Source organism: Lissotriton vulgaris, chromosome 1_1, assembly GCF_964263255.1.
Source record: "Lissotriton vulgaris chromosome 1_1, aLisVul1.2, whole genome shotgun sequence".
Taxonomy (NCBI): Eukaryota; Metazoa; Chordata; class Amphibia; order Caudata; family Salamandridae; genus Lissotriton; species Lissotriton vulgaris.
Window position 1 is genome coordinate 63461800 of NC_141685.1, and position 18822 is coordinate 63480621.

The 18822-nt window shown below is 42.3% G+C and overlaps 2 protein-coding genes across 2 annotated transcripts in view; both read right to left on the reverse strand.

Moving 5' to 3' along the window:
- Nucleotides 1-18822, reverse strand: part of LOC147737284 (uncharacterized) — a 1685245-nt gene that overhangs the window by 564996 nt on the left and 1101427 nt on the right. The gene's annotated exons all lie outside the window — the stretch shown is intronic.
- Nucleotides 15581-18822, reverse strand: part of LOC147737290 (uncharacterized) — a 53297-nt gene continuing 50055 nt past the window's right edge. Inside the window, 1 exon segment of the mRNA XM_086923456.1 lies at nucleotides 15581-15869. Within this exon segment, the coding sequence (XP_086779582.1) occupies nucleotides 15581-15869 (289 nt within the window).

An 18822-nucleotide genomic window follows, 5' to 3' on the forward strand; every position in this document is an offset into this window, starting at 1 on the left:
AGTGTGACAGGTTATTGTTTGGATTCTCTATGCTATGCTGTGACTTTCGCCGTTAAGTTTCTCCTGTCATTGGAATCATTGCGCGGGCATTAGCCGGGTGTATTTAGCGATGGAATGCCTGCATATACTGATTGCTTATTTTATTGTTGTCGTTTATAATGATGGACCTGCTTCCTCACCCGCCCATTGGTTGAACGCGATTTAGACCCTGTCGCCGGCTCCCTCCCATTTCTCTGTTTCTATTTCTTCGTTATTATACTGAAATTCACTATTTTTTCACCGTATATATCCTGTATTAATCATAAAATTAACCTCTTTTATCCGGTGCTATTGTCCGTGTGTGCCGTAAACATTTGAGTTTCTAATTTGCTGCCGTGCCTCCGGGATGTTCGCCTAAATAGCTGTGTGCACCCTTTGTATAAATAAAGGTTTTCAAAAATCTTTTTTAAAAAAAAGAATCCGTCGGCGGTGACTTTGACGGCGGCTTCGACGTCGAAACCCCTCGTCTTCTCGACCCAGAGCCCTGGGGAGAAGGGGAACACACCACAGCCATCCCTCTCGACGCCGTCGTCGAAGCCATCGACGCTGACGGAGACCGGGAGCGTTTGCTGGTCTTCCTGCCTCTGGGGAGCCCCCCAGAGGCCTCATTAGAGGCAGAGGGAGCCTTCCCAACCTGGCCAGACCCACCTGCAGCCTGCAGACGCCTTTCCTCCAGGCCTTGCAGCCTGTTCTTCAGTCTTTCCTTCAAAGTCCTCGATAAAAAGATTGGCAGATGTTGCAATCTTCAGGCACATGTGCCTCAGGAAGGCAGATCACACAGACCTCGTGTGGGTCCGACTTGGCCATCTTCCTCCTACATACTGGGCATTTATCAAATAAAGCAGGCATTTCAGAGCCCTGCAATGCCTAATAAACACACAGGAATGAAAGGAGTTAACCAAGTTCACAATAACTAACACTTTTAAAGTCCAAAAAGTGCTAAAATAATCCAATAACCCCTTGAAAAGGGAGAGCTCAAGCTCAAGGGTCCTGCTAGCAGGAGCCAGAAAAAAGAACTGAAAGTAAAAGGGACCTGCAGTGCATTCTTGGATACTGGGAGAGGTTCTAGAAATTTCTCTTAAAGGCACAGTTTCCTGTTTAAGCCACATAATGGCAGCCTAAGGGGCTTGTCTGTCCATTTCTTCCTCTCTATCATTCCAGAGGCTTTCTGCTGAAAAGGAAAGCTTTTTTTGGAGGAAAAGGCTGTACAGGCTGTGCTGTTTGTGGTTTCTGGTGGAATTTCTAGTTGAAGTACTGGACAGTGTGGCCTTTTGTATAGGCTGCATTATCTGTCTTTAAATTCTCTCTTAAGTGTCTATACAGTTTGCATTTTTTGACACCTTAAGAGATTATTTTTGATTGCTCCGGGGTCCGCGCACATGAGCGGGACTATTCACTAGATTATGACTATACACAGAGATCCCCTACTACAGAAGGGATTTTTGGGGAAATTTTGACCTCTACATATGACATTCTGTTAGCTGAGGCAGACTGGCACCCGCCTTTCATTTTGGCCCCTCCAAGAGGGGAGGAGGTGATCCTCCCTAGTTTTTTGCACACAGCGCCCAAGGAACAGGCGCAGAACTTTGCAGAAGAGTGGGCTCTGGTGCTTGCACCAGCGTTGTATTGTACTCAGGTCGTGTGGGATAAACTTTCTCCCAGCCACGAGATTCCATTGCGGTCTATGCCACAACCACAACCCGAATATCCCATGCGGGCGAGAGGCTAAAGCTCCCGTTGCAGAAATCCTTGAACAATTAGAATACCAACGTGTGATAGAGACATGTGTGTCACACATGAATAATCCTCTTTTCACTGTTACTAAACCTGATGGGTCATACCGCCTGGTTTTGGATTATCGACATTTAGATTCACAGTGTCGTACATGTGCGGTACAGAACACCCACAGTTCAGCTCTGATTGACAGTCTGGTGCCAAAAAGATTTAAGACCACACTAGACATTTCCAACTGCCTTTTTAGTAATAACCTGTCCTCTGTTAGTAGTCAATGGACAGCGTTCACTTGTGGCGGCAAACACAAACAATTTAAAAGATTGGCCATGGGCTATAAAAACAGCCCAGGCATCTTTGCCGTGTGTGTCTTCTGTATGTTAGATGGCATTGACCCTGATACATACTCATACGTTGATGATATTTAGGTAACGGATAACGAATTATGGCTGCATCTGTGTCGCGTTGACCGCATCATAGTTATGTTTGCGGACTTCGGTTATAAATTTAACTTTGCAAAAATCACATATTGCAGAGTACACAGTGTTGTTCCTGGGCTATGAGCTCAACAATGAAGGTAGGGGTCTTGCACCTCACTTCCCGGAGAAATGTGCACGTTTGCAATCTCCTACAACACTGAAAAAGCAACAATCCTTGCTGGGATGTTTGAATTTGGGGGCGTACTTACATTCCCGATTATGCCCAGCGTATCAAGCCACTATATGCTTTGATAAAACCAAAATGTACCAAGTCATGCTGGCTTCCTGAACATTCAGCTATTCTGCAATCTTTTCAGTCATATCTTCTTGAATCTAAGTACTTATTGACTCGTGATAACCACATTTACCTGGTAATAAGAATTGTGCCAGGTGCCGTGGGTTTCACGTACTTGACGTTTAATGAAGGAGACACAGTGTCTATCGCATACAAGTCGCACTTGTACACCGGCTGAAATGCGATTTTCTTCTGTTGAAAAAGTCTTGACGGCTGTGCAGATGGAGATTTTAAAAGAGAGAGCGCTGTCACAAGGAAAACGCATGTTGGTTCTTACACCTTTCCTGCACTTGAAGCAGTCAGTGTACCAAATTCTAAAGCTTTATATCCTCGTTGGATACAATGTGGCACCGCGCTGACATTTCGGGATGTCACATTTATCTTAGACCCCTCATTGCAGACTCAGGAGTTCTTACAGTATGAGTTTGTTCATTCTGCTCCCTCTGCCCATGCGCCCGCTTGATGATTACCATTGTATCATTTACACTGACGGTTCTTCGCAATCGGCGATAGCCTCTAAGCATTCTTATTCAGCGACCTGCACAATAGTGGCTGGTACCATAGTGAATGGTGAATTAAAGTCCGATGTCGTGCACATGCAGACATTAGGTGTCTGTACCGCCCAGACTACTTTAATTGTGAGTGACTTCTACTACTGTGTTCAGTCATTCAATGAAGATGTATTCTTTTGGACGGCACGCCGCTCTTGTGGTGACATGGACTCTGCTGGGACCCTGTGCTGGTCATGGGATGAACAGCACAAACGAGTGGGGATCCCGTTGCTATTTGCCCCTTTCATCCCATTATCTCAGAACCCAATGATGCCTTGTATAAGGGACAGTATGATTAAGGCTTTAGCTCAGTAAATGATTCTTCAAACATTCGAAGACCTATACCCTGGAGATGAATTCTGACCTCCCCTGTGGCACCCGAGGGTCAACTGGTCCCGTTTACTGAGATCTTTTTGTATCATAGAATACGCACGGCATGTAGTGACCTCTGTGAGGAATTCCTGAGGGCGCCACCGACCCTGCCTGCATTCGAAAATCTGCTGAAATTCCTGTCTCCACATACACTTATTACACACCTCTATGTCCGCATGCAAGACACTGCTCCGATAGTAACGCCAAACTCTTTTAAGCATTGGAACGACAAACTAGAAACGCCACTGACTGAAGCCCAGTGGGAATATTGCTGTGGCAGCTGTCTGAGCTTTCCCCGAAATATGAATTGAGGCTGATCCACTTTAAATATTTGCATAGATACTGCAGGATCCCAGTGGGCCTTCACCGGATGGGCATTCGCGATGAGGATACCTGTTGGAGATATGGTTGTGCTTCATCTACGTTCTTACATGTTGCATGGCAATGTTCCAAGATAGCCGACTTCTGGGTGCAGATTTTCAAGTTGGTGAACAGCATATTGGGGGTGTCGCTGGCCCCGTCTCCCATCCTTAGCCTATTAGGGTACGTAAAGGACATTCCGCCAAAGTTGCGTTAACTGCACGCACTCCTCCTACTGTTTAGTAAGAGACAGGTTGTAGTTAATTGGGGCAGACAGCGAGTGCCTTCCCTTAAAGATTGGGTTAGAAAAGTCACATATGGGCACGCACAATTGAGCACATTTTTGGAATTGATGCCACCCTCATCCAGACCCCGCAATATATGGGAGCCGTTCTTAACGTGGAATGCTGGCTTACAAATAACGACTGAAGTGACAGACGTGGAGGGCACGCAAACTGCTCCCCAGACACTATATATCCACACCCAATTTCAATGCTAGAGCACATGAAGAGATAGCTCCGGCCAGAGGCCACAATGTACAACTCTAGCAAAGGCCGTATCTGGGAAGATATGTGTAACATCATTACATTTGTGTTAATAATTGTTGAAATGTATGCAATATTCCTAGCTTGATTATTATCATGCCTGAGATTTGTTGTAGGTGGGTACGATGTGAGCTATTATTAGCATATTGTACTGAAAAGACAGACTGTAGACGCTCCTTTTCAATCCATTTCGTACTGGCTTGTTGGAATGTAACGGAATTGTTTTGTTGAAAATGGCAATAAATAAAATAAATTAAAAACTGTGTTAATAGGTCCAAGCTGTGGCAGTTTATGTCCTCCATTGGCATTGACAGTAACATCATTTTATTTCTGAGGGATCTTCACCGTGATTCAACTGCGGTTGTCCGCTATTCAAAGGACCTGAAAGTGTCCAGTCAGCTTGACATCAAGGGAGGGGTGCTGCAGGGGTGCATTTTAGCACTGTTTATTTTTAACCTATATATTAATTCCTTAGAGAAGGCCCTTTTGGCCACAAATGCGGATTGTCCCCAGGTAGGCAAGCTTAGCCTGCCAGTCCTCCTATACACAGACAACGCAGTCCTCTTGGCGAGGACAGCTAGGGGCCTACAACTTCCTCTGAAATATTTTGCCCATTTTATGGAGGACTTGGGCCTTTTGTTTCATCATGCCAAGTCATTCATTATGCAGGTGGGACCTCGTAAAGCTAAGCAGTTCACTTTTAAACTCTGACTTTCATCAATACCGAAGACCAATGTTTTCTACTATTTGGGAGTTGTTTTTGACGATTCCTTGAGTTGGTGCCCTTTGCTTACTTGGAAGAAAGGGGATCTAGTGAAAGCTTTTGCAGCTGTTTTTAACTTTGCCAGCAGAGTGGGAGGGAAGCCAATAGGGGCTCTTTTGAAGACATATGAAGACAAATATATCTCAAAGGTTAGTTATGGGAGTGAGATTTTGGGCCACATGTGGGTAGGAGCAGTGCAAAGTGCTGAAAACTCTTTCCTCCGAAGGGGCCCTTTCTGTCCCACAAAGTATTTTGTTTTATGTCATGCACGAAGAGTTCGGAATGCCTTTCCTCTCAGATGCACTAGCTTTCCGCCCCCTGGCTTTTTGGCTTAATATTTGGGCTAAGCAAGAAAATACACTCAGCAAAGACATCCTACGGGAATGCCTTTCACTTGACCGTGTCTTACGCATCCGATGGCTCCAGAATATAAGAGTTGGCCTCTCCAGGGTAAGTAGGAACTATTCGCAAACCCTGAGTGCAGATGTAAGAGGGACCTTTCTCTGGTCAAAGAGTGTTTTTTAAGAATGAGCCACTGTGATGGAAATGAGCGGTGTAAGCCTAGTGTGCGTAAGTACATCGTGTTAAAAACTGTACCAACCAGCAAACCTTATCTTCTAGGGCTTAAAAGCAGCCATAGTTATTTTCTATTGACCAGGTTTCGGCTCAACCTCATCCATTACCTCATGGCACACCCTCGCGGCTTCCACAGAGGCCAGTGCCTCCTGCCCTGTGGTTGCAACAGCGAGTCTCCTCAGGACATGATGCACTTTATAATGTTTTGTAGTTTTTATGCTGTCCCTAGAAAGTTATTTATTATTCCCATTCTCAAACAAGCATTTACAATGCAATGGTCTCGGCATTGTTAAAGTTAGAGCTATAGGCATTGCTCGTGACATTATTTGTATTTATGTTTTTGTTTTTAAAACATAAATAAATGGCATTGTCATTTACAATGCCAATAGCTTAATCGTGCGCAAATGCGAGACCTATTGCGTTTGCACCCACACAGAGCCACACACACAAAGCCACCCACACACACATACAGAGCCACCCACACAGTCATTCACATAGAGCCACCCACACACACACACACAGAGCCACCCACACACACACAGAGCCACCCACACACACACAGAGCCACCTACACACACAGAGCCACCCACACATAGAGCCACCTACAAAAAAAGCTAGCCACACAGACAGACCCCAACACAGACAGAGCCCCAACACAGACAGAGCCCCAACACAGACAGAGCCCCAACACACAGAGCCCCAACACACAGAGCCCCAACACACAGAGCCACACAGACAGAGCCCCACACACACAGACAGATCCACACACACACAGACAGAGCCACACACACACAGAGCCACACACAGAGCCACACACACAAGGCAAGAAAAACGGCACAATCAGGGGCGGAAGGCAAGAAAAATGGCACAATCAGGGGAACATAGGCAAGAAAAACGGCACAATCAGGGGGCAGAAGGCAAGAAAAGCGGCACAATTAGGGGGCAGAAGGCAAGAAAAACGGCACAATCAGGGGAACAGAGGCAAGAAAAACGGCACAATCAGGGGGCAGAAGGCAAGAAAAGCGGCACAATCGGGGCAGAAGGCAAGAAAAACGGCACAATCAGGGGGCAGAAGGCAAGAAAAAAACAGCACAATCAGGGGGGCAGATGTGAGGAACAGCCTCAAAAATGAGTTTCACTTTACACCCTCATCAACATTAATTAATTTTTTCATTCAGTAAACAGCACTACTTTTCTTCTGTGATGTATTAAATACATGGTCACTCGCACATTAATGATAATCTCTTCTGAATAATCATTGCAGTACATCAATCATGCTCTACAAAAAGAGTACAGACACCTATACTTGTTAAGGATTTAAAAGAAGGAGATATAAATGAAAAAAAATAGTGATAATGATCAAACAAGACAGTACAAGTGCACGAATGGCAAGTAATCACACTGCCTTAATAATGAAGACCCTGAGCCAGCCATAGCAAGCTTAAGGTTATCCTCATCATCTCACATTAGAATCACAAAAGGCTACAAAGTCATCAAAAAGCGGGCTCTCATTCCCTGTCGCCAAACCACTTCCCTGAAATATCTTCCCCATCACTTCTTAAAGGGTTCGTCACATGTCTACAGTAACAATACTGAAAAAGCCAGCACTTTTAACTTGGCTTCCAGCTAAATCAGAATATTCGTACAGACGTAAGAGTGAAATTGACTAATGAGAAAGCTCAGAGGGGACTCACAAACCTCCACAGAAAAGCTCTCACCCAAAAGGAGTGAAGTGGCAATAGGTAAAGTTGAATGATAAAAACCCAAAGCAATGAATTCAAGCTGAAAGGAATGAAGACCACAGGGAAAACAGAAAATAAACACTTTTAAGATTCATCTTCTTCCGCCACTCTTTATCTTTTAATTCCATAAAAAGGTGCAATTTCCTCAACTGTGTGCTTTTCCTGCATTTGCATCTTTTACTTCACTATGCCTCACCTAACTGCCAGGTGCCACAGTATGCTCATTGAGATTACATTATGTTTGAAGAAAACAGGAGAAGGAAAGGAAAGTCCATGAACGAAACTAATTAGACAAACACTGAGTCAATGTATTCATTTAGCAAAGATGCATTACTGCAAAGAAAGAATGTGGCAAAATGAAAGCTCCACTAAAAAGAGCTCCTCTGTTGTGGCTCCTTTTTTTAGCGGACGTTTAAGAAAAACTGGAGGCAAAAGAAACAAGGGGGCAGTCTGGACTCGCCGGGGGCAGGTGCAGGGTGGGTGCCGCACACCGGGCTGTGGGGCAGCTGCAGGAGACGGACAGCTGCGGGTCAAATCCAAAATCCAGCGGTGAGGGGGCCCATGCAGAGACCCCACCGGCAGCACACAGGGCGATCCCGGCAGCGCTCAGGGTGCAGATCCGGGGGGCGAGAAGGCAGGTCCCGGGGTAAAATGTCAGATTCTGGTTTTGCGCGTGTGCTGGAACAAACGGACAGTTCAAAGGTCCGGGCCAGATGATGGGGCAGTGGTAAGAGCGCTGAGGTAAAAGGGCAGAGGAGCAGCGCCGGGCAATCGCTCACCTGAGGACGATTTCTTCCGGCGGCGGTCGGGGGAAATGGCAAAACAAAAGCGCTGCCAAAAAACCCAAAAAAGTAAACGCCTACCCCTGAATGACGAAAACAAGGGGCGGGCTTCAAAAAAGGCAATAAACGCCCATAAATCTGCTCAAGCCGGGGACAGAACTGAGTGACACACATCTCTTCCAATGGCTAGTCTTCATTTATGAAGCTAGCCAATGGAAGAGAAGGCGGGTTCAAGCCCCAGTACTAGGGAAACATAAGAGCTCGGCCTAGCGTACACTGCGCAGCAGTGTCGCTCAGCCGAGATCTTATGTTTCCCTAGTACTGGGGCTTGAACCCGCCTTCTCTTCCATTGGCTAGCTTCATAAATGAAGACTAGCCAAAGCGGGAACAACGATCACACACAAATTGCAACAGTTCAAACGTTGTGCACCTCATCAAATGCACATGTGGAAAGCCTTATATTGGCATGACCACCCGCAAAGTCAAGCAACGCATTTGCGAACATCGAAGCACAATACGCTGTAGAAAGAATGCAAACAAACTGACTGATCACTTCTTAGAAGCACACCACACACCCAATGGCATGCAGTGGACAATTATTGAACAGATTCCTCCTGGACCCATTGCACAACAACGCTTATATGAGAAAGAGCAACGCTGGGTCTACAGATTATCCACTCACAAAACAGGCCTTAATGATAATATCCCATGGGCATCAGTACTGAAATGAACTGCTGATAATGATCGTGTTCCCTGCTAATATGAACACAACACTGCTGTTAATGATCGTGTTCCCTGTTAATCCAAGTGGGTACTAATCCCAACCTGTGACAATCGCACCCACATTTTGAACCAACTACCTAGCGCGCACCTCCCCTTATGGGATACATGGGGTCCAGAAGAGAGTGGAGCTATTCCACTCATACACAGCAAATTGGAAGGTTTTTCCTTTACCTTAGTCGTTGCCTGCGGCAAACTGACTAACTTTGACTTTTGACCCTCCAGGGCGCTCAATGCACTTCGAGGGCCCTCAATGCACCACACATATCGGAGCATTCCCAGAATACCATTCTACCTCCAGCGGTGTATTTTGTGCAATCCGGTACAATTTGCATCTTCAGCCGTGAAACAATTTAGAACCTCCGGCTATTTATTCATCTATATATTACCATGGATCTTTAGACCCTAGGATCGAACCCCACACGCCATTTGCGTTTGGATGTCCGTTCACAGCCACCATAGCCAGAGAATGCTCCATGGTCTCCGTAGCAACGCACCACGTGATCGGACCACGCCCATCACGGAAGCCGAAAAACCTTTATTTCGTTTTTCCGAGCACCCGGACCAGTGTAGTGGGGCAGCGGACAGAAGTAGGTAAACGGCCTATACCCTCATGAGCTAAACATAAGTACTCAACCCTTCTATATCTGCCATAAGCGACGAGAAGAAAATGGGCGTCACCACGGCACAGTGGCGCCTGCACTTACTAACGCACAACGGTTTTTCAAACGAGCCGATACTTCATTTAAGATAACGCAATTCACTTAACGGAACACTTATTTCTTGCCAGAAATATGTTCTCTATAGAGGGAGTTCCATCCCCTGCCCTCCGATGCCTCAAATACCCTAATAAGAGTAAGCCTCAATTTACCAACTATATGTAATGTTTGTCCTCCGTGTCAGTAAGTCAGTATGTGTCATATATGTTTGGAATGGCAGTCCGAGAACTATCAATAGATATAACCTCGCCTCACTAATAGGTATGCGAGATAGGATCACGGCACACCAATTTACGGTAAGCGAGTGATCTCATAAGAAATAAAAGACCACTCAGCACGCACAAATTGATAAGCATGCAAGTTGTGGTAGCATCAACCGCCCGTTTACGGCCATGTATAAACACGAGTACTCGCACTTTAAACAGGCCACCACGCCCCATTACTCACGGCGCTGGACTGTTTTACCATCCTAATGGGGTTGACAGCATGCAGACACGATAATGAGACACTGCACATCGTAACAGGCATATATAAGTTCATAATTTGACATTTGTTTGTTATTTCTTTCCTTCCTTCCTCACAGGTATTTTGACCTTTTTAACTACGCTTACCCAGTGTGGTTCAAGCTGACACCACAGGCACAATTTTGCCTCATTGGTTGCAAGGGGGTAGGATTGCGTGCGTCTTTTAGGGGACACAGACCGTCCACTCCCCTTGTTTTTTGGTCCTGAAGAAAACCTGGTTATGGTTGAAACATTTAGACCAGACACACATAGAGATACACAGGATCATAATTACCCTCACATTATCTCGCTATTGTTTTTACCATTGTCCAGTTGCTTGAAAATAAAAAATGTATTTCTCCCAAGTTAAACCAGGACAATTTTTAACACACCGTTTTTTTGTTTATGCACCTTCACTCACAACCTGCTCCACTGTAATCAGGTGTTGTAGCACACCCTGATGGCGCTAGGTCATTAGGGTGGGCCCCGATGATGAAGCATGTCACCACTAAGTGGTGAATGAGGGTTTTTTTAACAAAAGGAGCATGCCTTTCCTTTTGTTTACCCAAACACCCCATTAGGAACTTTGAATTCTATTTGGTGGTACTCCTTTTGTTCATATGATTAATTAGCCAGGGGTACAGGAGCACCCCCCGTTCACTGACTGTGAACATAATCCCTTGCTCTCTCCATTGTTAATTCAAAACAAAAGCGCCGCCAAAAAAGTAAACGCCCACCAATGAATGACGAAAAAAAGGGGCGGGCTTCAAAAAAAGCAAGAAACGCCCACAAATCTGCTCAAGCAGGCGACAGAACTGAGTGACACACATCTCTTCCAATGGCTAGCCTTCATTTATGAAGCTAGCCAATGGAAGAGAAGGCGGGTTCAAGCCCCAGTACTAGGGAAACATAAGATCTCGGCTGCGCGACACTGCTGCGCAGTGTACGCTAGGCCGAGGCCTAAAAAGCGGGTTTTAGGCATGTGAGACCTGCTCTTATCTTTTTACAACTCCTCTCTTATGATACTGTTTGGCATATGCTATACTTTTTACAGGTCGCTGTTAGACTCAGGTTAAGCTGCAATTAACTTCTGTACTGTAATTCATGAATTTGAATTTTATGTTTTGATTAACTTGGACATATTATATTTGTCAATCTGCAACTTAGAAGATGTTTGATCATTTTATACATGACTTTTATGGTTTTCCCTTATAAAACCGAATAAAGTTTGTTGATAATAATCACTAGGGGATTCATTTACAGGGTAGCATAGTATCCCTCACAATAACTCCAGGAGTCACAGTTCACACAATGTACATGCTTTGTTCCCCCTACTTCCAACCTTACATATACCCCCAATCACCTGCCCAAACCTCCCCCTGATGATGCCAATGTGGTCCTCCGTCATCCCACAGACCATATTTTTGGCCCCTTTGAAACTGCCCATACAATAAAAATGCTGCAGTTGTAAATACATATCAACTACCATTTGTTGTGTTTGAAACATTTTATTGAATAATAAAACCTAATAAACATAATCTTATTATTAAAGCTAAACAGAACATCAGTTGCCATACTCATAAGAGACAAAAACTGTAGTTAAAAATCAACATACTGTAACACTGCAAAGTTGTAGAGCACAAATCCTAATTTCGGGCAATCTTTAAAGTTCAACCATAGAAACGTTCATAAAGAACAGGAAAGGAAAGAAAGAAGGTGGGATACAGTAATTTCATTAATGTAATGCTCCCTACATATAGAAAAACAAAATTAATTATTTTCCTTTTCTTAAAAAATTATTTTTACTGATGCGTTAAAAATCACAGTTACAGACACGTATTCGGTATAATTACAGTGATACATATTAATTATTTTCCTTGAGCAATAATGTCTGCACACTAAAATACTAAGAGAAATATAATGAACAATGAACATTTCATGTGTATAAAGAACAGGAAAGGAAAGAAAGAAGGTAGGATACAGTAATTTAATTAATGTAATGCCTCCTACATATAGAAAAACAAAATTAATTATTTCCCTTAAGCAATAATGTCTGCACACTAAAATACTAAGAGAAATATATTGAACAATGAACATTTCATGTGTAATTTGAATTCAATTTGAATATTTTAACCTCCTCTGCATTATTTGACTCATGATTACAACCTGAATGCTTTCTGGAAAGGAACCGCCTCATGGGATTCAAAATCACATCTTTTCCAACAATAGGATTACAATGATAAACTTGAATTTCAATTCAATGAATATATACAAAATCCATACACTTTTGTAGAATTGTCACCTAAACTTGAATTCAATCCACCTTTTGATTAAACACTTCCCATTCCAGCAAGCATCACAGGACCACTTGTTGTTATCTTCCCAATTAGTGATAATGTTTCAGATGGCAACAACAATAAATATGTTTAGAATTTTACCTGCGAAAGGAAAAACATGCCATTTCTTAATCATGGTGCACAATAAAATGTAGGAACCGAAGGGCATCTTTAGGTATAGCATTCATTAAGGTTTGACCAGGCTTGAAACTAGAGTTCCTGAACTTTTGGACATTTAAATGTCATATTTTAAAAGAGTTCAAACAGACCCAGCACGAGCACCGCGAAAAATTGAAGATGAGTGAATTGTACTTAGAGAAAATGTGCTGATTAGTAATCTATTGATGTAAAATACAGTGGTCAGGCAATGCTTGTGGATCTAATCTATTCAGATTTTAACTCCATAGTGTGTTCAATAAATTGACTAGGCATAATACTTGATGGTCCATCTCTCAGATCAGTTCTAGTACAGTTTTATTTGCAATAACACTAAAAGAGATCAATCAAAAATAGATTTTAAAAGCCATGGGTAGAATTGATCCTTGGTCTAAATCTAGATTATTGTCTGCAATAGAAACCAGTACAACAGATCAAATCTAAAAGGATTGAATATGTTTATTATAGTGGTTTAGAGTAAACCCAGAAGATACACATTGGTCCTTAAACTCAGAAAATGTATCTAAAGATTATGATTACATCCAATTTATGTCCAGAGACCGCTTTAGATGTTTTCCTGTTAAAGTGACAACATTTGCAAATATACTTAACAAAACATTAAAGCTGGATGTCAGAAATTCTGTCTTTAAGTATTGTGTAAGAGTTATGTGTGATGTTTTTTATTTGATCTGAAGCAACACTATCACAAAATAGGTGTGTGCACAGGTTATCATTCAACTAACATTATTAGCAAACTTAATTTGGAGGGAATTGAGAAAAATTGCCTCATGTACCAAGGGTTTTATTGTTCAAAAATCCACTGGTTCGGTAACTCACAGAGTTTGCAAATGCTAAACCCCTTTTTGAAATGTACTAAGCCCATTTAACAATTCAGAATTTGGAAGGGGATTGTTATTAGTGTCCCTTCTGAATATGTATTACATCCTTAAGGTATGTATTAAGCTTTGAAACCATATGTGGGCTGAAAAACAGTAACAGGAGGTAGTAACTCAAGGGGACATTTGTGAATCTGAAAGTAAAATGGGGTGCATTAAAAATGCCTTTATTTAAAAGCAATCACAGACACAGTAGTGTGCTGACTCCACAAGCAACCACTTTGACCAAATGGATTATTAATACATAAACCTCAGTATTTCCTATATTGCTGAAATTTAGTCTCTAATATTTTTGTCATGTGGTGTAAATATTTGTTTCTGTTATTTTATTTCCCATTTCAATATTGTCATGAAATGTACCTATTCTTTTTGTCAAACATAATGAAATATCGTTATTACAATTTTTGGGGCATTCTAAAAAATTTGTTCACTCTCTAACTTAAAGCATCCTAAGAACAATACTGACGCCAGTTCCTGGTTTCTCCTAGATCATTTAGCTTTCTCACTAAACCAAGCACAATATTGATTTGAGAGAGGTGGTTATTGTAGTCATATGCACTGGGGTTAGTTTAGAAAAGAAAAATATTGACCTTCCTTTATCTTTAGAAATAATACTTGCAAACATTTATATTAAATAATTTCAGATAATTTACTGATAAAGATATCAGATAAAGATCCCCTAATTTATTATACCTTGTGGTATCAAAAGCCTGCTAAAATTAACAGACTTCTCTTCTAGATAAATCCAGGTTTGAGAAGGTATTAACTGCGATTATCAACTTTCCGTTATTTTAACACATTTTCTCAGTGCACAGAGTATTTTTCCTACATTAATCACAACATTTCAAGCAATGGTCTGTGCTTAAACGTACAATGAAGGCGTAAAAATGTATTTCTACCACAATCAAGAAACCCTTGGGTCTCTGAGGATTACTGTTGCAAATTAAGACCTAGCTAAAATGAAATATCCCTTTAAAAGGAAGACTTCCCTCACCCACCATAGTTGGCATGCCTCCTCATTCGGAATCTCCTCGCACAGTTATACCTAGTCACGGTACAGGGTACAACCCCCTCACAGAGAGGGAGGAGTTCAGGCATGGTTTGTTATAGAGAAAGCTATACTAAATACCACAATAATGAGCTCTGGGTAGTGAGGGCAGCAGAATGAAAGTTAAAACTTGCTAAAGGGTATATGGTTTCCATTATTTGTACTCCCATGGGCCACGATTAAAAACAGGGCACTGTGGTAGAAAAATATATGCACTGTTAGAGTCAATAAGAGGTCAACATGTTTCAGCCTATTAATCCTTCAAAGAAGTGTTTGCGGCTTTCTTCAGGACCTAATCAAAAGTGCTGCTGCTCATTGTACTCAATCAATAACAAGCATTGGCATAGCCAATAGGTCTCGCCTTTGGGACCTTATAAGTGTTTAGCAATGCAGATCCAGTAACAATGTGAAATAATTTCTATTAAAAAAAAAAAGAAGACTATAAACTAACTAAGCTAGACGTGACTTTATAACTGGTTAATCAAACATTTCTGGATGTTTAGTATATAACAACTCCTTTTTTATATGGTGTGTCATATAAAATTGATGCTCTTGTAAGAGTACACAATGTCAACAAATTCAATACTGCTTTTATAACAATTTACTTTTGAAAGCTTGAAGTGAAAGACAATTCTAAATGTCATTTGGTTATGAATAGGCGCTAATGACTATTTCCGGATGACAATGTAGTTAGCATTTTTTTGTATAAGATGTGTTAGAAGTATGGGTAGGGAAAATTCCTATTTTGGCCAAAGGCTCCCCTTTTTTTATTCATGCTAGTTTTAATTTGTACACAGAATCACATTTTTTTAAAGTGGTACACTGTAATGTTAGATGAATCTGTTTTACCCTTTTGATAAGCAAGGGATGACAATGAACCTTTTTTCATCCCTGGTTTTAAACTGATTCAGGTTGGAACAATCAAGGTGTTTGCTGACTTTGACTCAGAAATGGTTGTTTCCCGCTTGCTGCTTTTATGCAACTTAAATCCGTTCAGTGGAAGAGGTGGCTGAGTGACTGCAGAAATGGCCAGATCAGTCCTTGGCTGTTTCGGTTCACCAGTGGGGCTAGAATAGAAGCTGTTACGGGCAGAGGCTTTGCTTCCCATTGGGGCAGCAGGTGCAGTGGCACCAGGTCCCAGCCGCCTTAAAGAAGCACTTAACTCTGAAAGCTGCTGTTTGTCACAGTTCAGGGATCTGAGGGACCCACAGAACAATGACTATTGCTGTTTTCCACAGTCCAAACAGAGGGCAGGTGTCACATTTCCTTTCTTGCCTTAGGGCCCAGGGCACACCAGCTAGGCCACTGGTTAAGGATGCAGTGGGGAAGAGGTGGGGAGACAGGTGGATATTTAAACAGCTCGACGATGACTTCATGCCTGGGTATTAAAGTATTCATTGCAATTAAGGACTGAAGCAGGAATAGATCTCATAATATAGGGAGGCCTATGTACTAATGCAGCTCGATTAGCGGCTGCCTTTTAACATCTCACTTATCACCTCTCCGAATGTACAGTTTTATTTTAGATGCAGACTTAAATCGTGACCTATGAATATGTTTATCTATCTTTAGGTTCCAAATGACCCATCTTTTCCATATGCAAGTATCAGACAGGTCGGAAACGCCTAATGGCTTTTAACTTCATAAATCCACATTAATCACTGTTCTTGAAATGCAAATGGCAGCATTCGGAACTCAGAGGTGTAGTCTAAGTATTCCCATTATGTTCAGGGTACGGGGGGTGTTGAGAGCATAAAACACTTTGACAAAAACATTGCTGCCACCGTAGAAATTCAATCTTCCTTGTCCTACCTTAGTACCACATTCTTTGTATACCTGAATTAAATTGGCACACAAAATAGTACCGTATTTAAAGGCCCAGTTCAAAATTACAGGGAAGGTGCCAGACTACACAACGGTGCAGTCTTCAGTGGGTGCTGTCATGCCACACAGGGGGAGTACACCAAAATATGCTGGAAAAAGCATGTGGTGCCCCAACGTAGGTACAGTTGTAAACCACCAGTCTGCTTACAAAGAAAAGCGTCTGGCAGCTAGAAATATGGTGGCACATGTCCCCTGCAGGTGGTTGGGGTCTGTCACCATCCTGTCAGGTGGGGGTATAGAATCAGTGTGCCTCCTGACTGCTTGTTTGCCTTTTCGCCCGTGTCAATAATACAGTGCAGTCGCAAGGCAAAAGGTTTTCCCACATTTGAATGTGGGCATGCCCAATACAAAGGAAAGCATGCCCGCTGAGAATCTCTCCTACGTGATCTAAGCTACATAAAGGGATATGGAAGTGTCTGCAGCCTCTTCTGTAGAACAAAAGCCAAAATGCCCATGGGACAAAGAAAGAGGGTGCACTCTGATGCTTCATCATGTACGAAGCTTTGGCGTTCGTCTGTACTAAGCTAGTGACAGAGTTAGTGGAGTGTTTATTGCCCTCTATGTCACTCTACTTCTAAGCACCTACTACAGCTTGTACAGTGGTTACTGTCATCTGTACACCTACATTATGCTTAATATAAATAGTGCATAATTTCGGCGTTTGTGTCTGCCTACAATGTGGACCTGATACAAACAACAGTACCTACAAGGTGGATGTTACAATTCAACAAGAGTCTAAAATACTTCAGCACCACTGACTTTGCATCAATATTACGGGGCATCAGTCTTGATGGCAAGCCAACTTTGTATACATTATTATCAGAGACTATACTTGCCTCTTGGATACAACTTTACAACAGAATTTTATAAATTTTCGTACAGTTGTATTTATATAATAAAACAACCTACCCACAATAATTGATCTATCTATTCATCTTTTTGGGTTCTGGAGTAGCATGCTACTCGCTGAAAAGCGCTTCAACACTTCATCAGGGGTAGTAAGCGCTATATAAATGCAAAACCTTCCCTCTTCTATCCCTCCACTCTCTTTTTCAACCGAACTAACAGACCAACATGTCCAGCTCTCAAATTAATTTTATATTTCCCTACACTAATTCGCCACTAATCATTTTTGGATTCTGGAGTAGCGTACTACTCGCCGAAAAAGCGCCTCAATGTTCGTCAGGGGCAGTAAGCGTTATATAAATGCAAATACATTACAATTACTATTTACATCGGGCTGCACTAACACAAGGATAGAAGTAGAATGGGGCTTAGAGTTGATCTACCGAGAATGAAGTCTGTGAACAGTCTATATGTTGTGCGCCTGGCAGAGAAAAACATAGCAAACAATATCTATCGAAGAGTCTATTGGCTGAGTCAAGGCTTGTATTTTTAATACAATTCATGTTCGCAAGCACAAGGATAGGAAAAAAGCTTTCTAAATATACAAAATAAAATTGGATGATTTAGAAAAACGTTCCGGCCCACATCCATCTCCCATGTGGCAGGAAGGATACACTGTGAATGCGATATCCTCTGTGGAAATGCGTGCCTCTACAGGAGTTACATTTGAATTATCAAAAACATACCTCCTCACAAAAAGAAAATGTTACTGGGCAAACTGGAAAGTAAATGTAAAGGAATAAATAGGCACCATATCAATACTGAAGGCATTTTGGACAAACCGGGGTTAAATGTTTCAGAAGGCAACAATTCGATGAACCCGGCTACCAAAGCACAGGAATGCAACGGGAGCCTCCATCTCTGGGTCGGATTTCTGAAAAGATGCACGTGCCGCAGGGAACAGATGCAATGGGGTACGCAGCGTTCTCGTTAACTACCTTGACATATATGGTGCAAAAATCTAGGAACTTTTATTATTTTGTATTAAAACGCATAGATATAGAAGACAGACCCCACACTCCAGACCTCAAAAGAATGGATTCTTAGGAATTCTGAATTTTTGTTTGCAAGGGGGGATTTAAAATTAACTATGTCACCTGCAAAAGGTCAGAGGGCATGGCGTGCATGATTTGGTTCCCATAACTCCTTGCAAGAAGGAGCTCGTGAATTTGAGTCTCCACAGAGCTGCCATGGGATCTCTGAATGGTCAGTTCATCTCTCCAAGCTATCATGCAATACATTTCTCCTTGGTTAATGCTTAGAAACCGGCAGACAAGGTCAATTTTTCAGGGGTTTGTCGTACTCCAATCTGCCACAGCTTCCAGGCACACGGTGATAAAAAAACGCTTTATTAAAAGA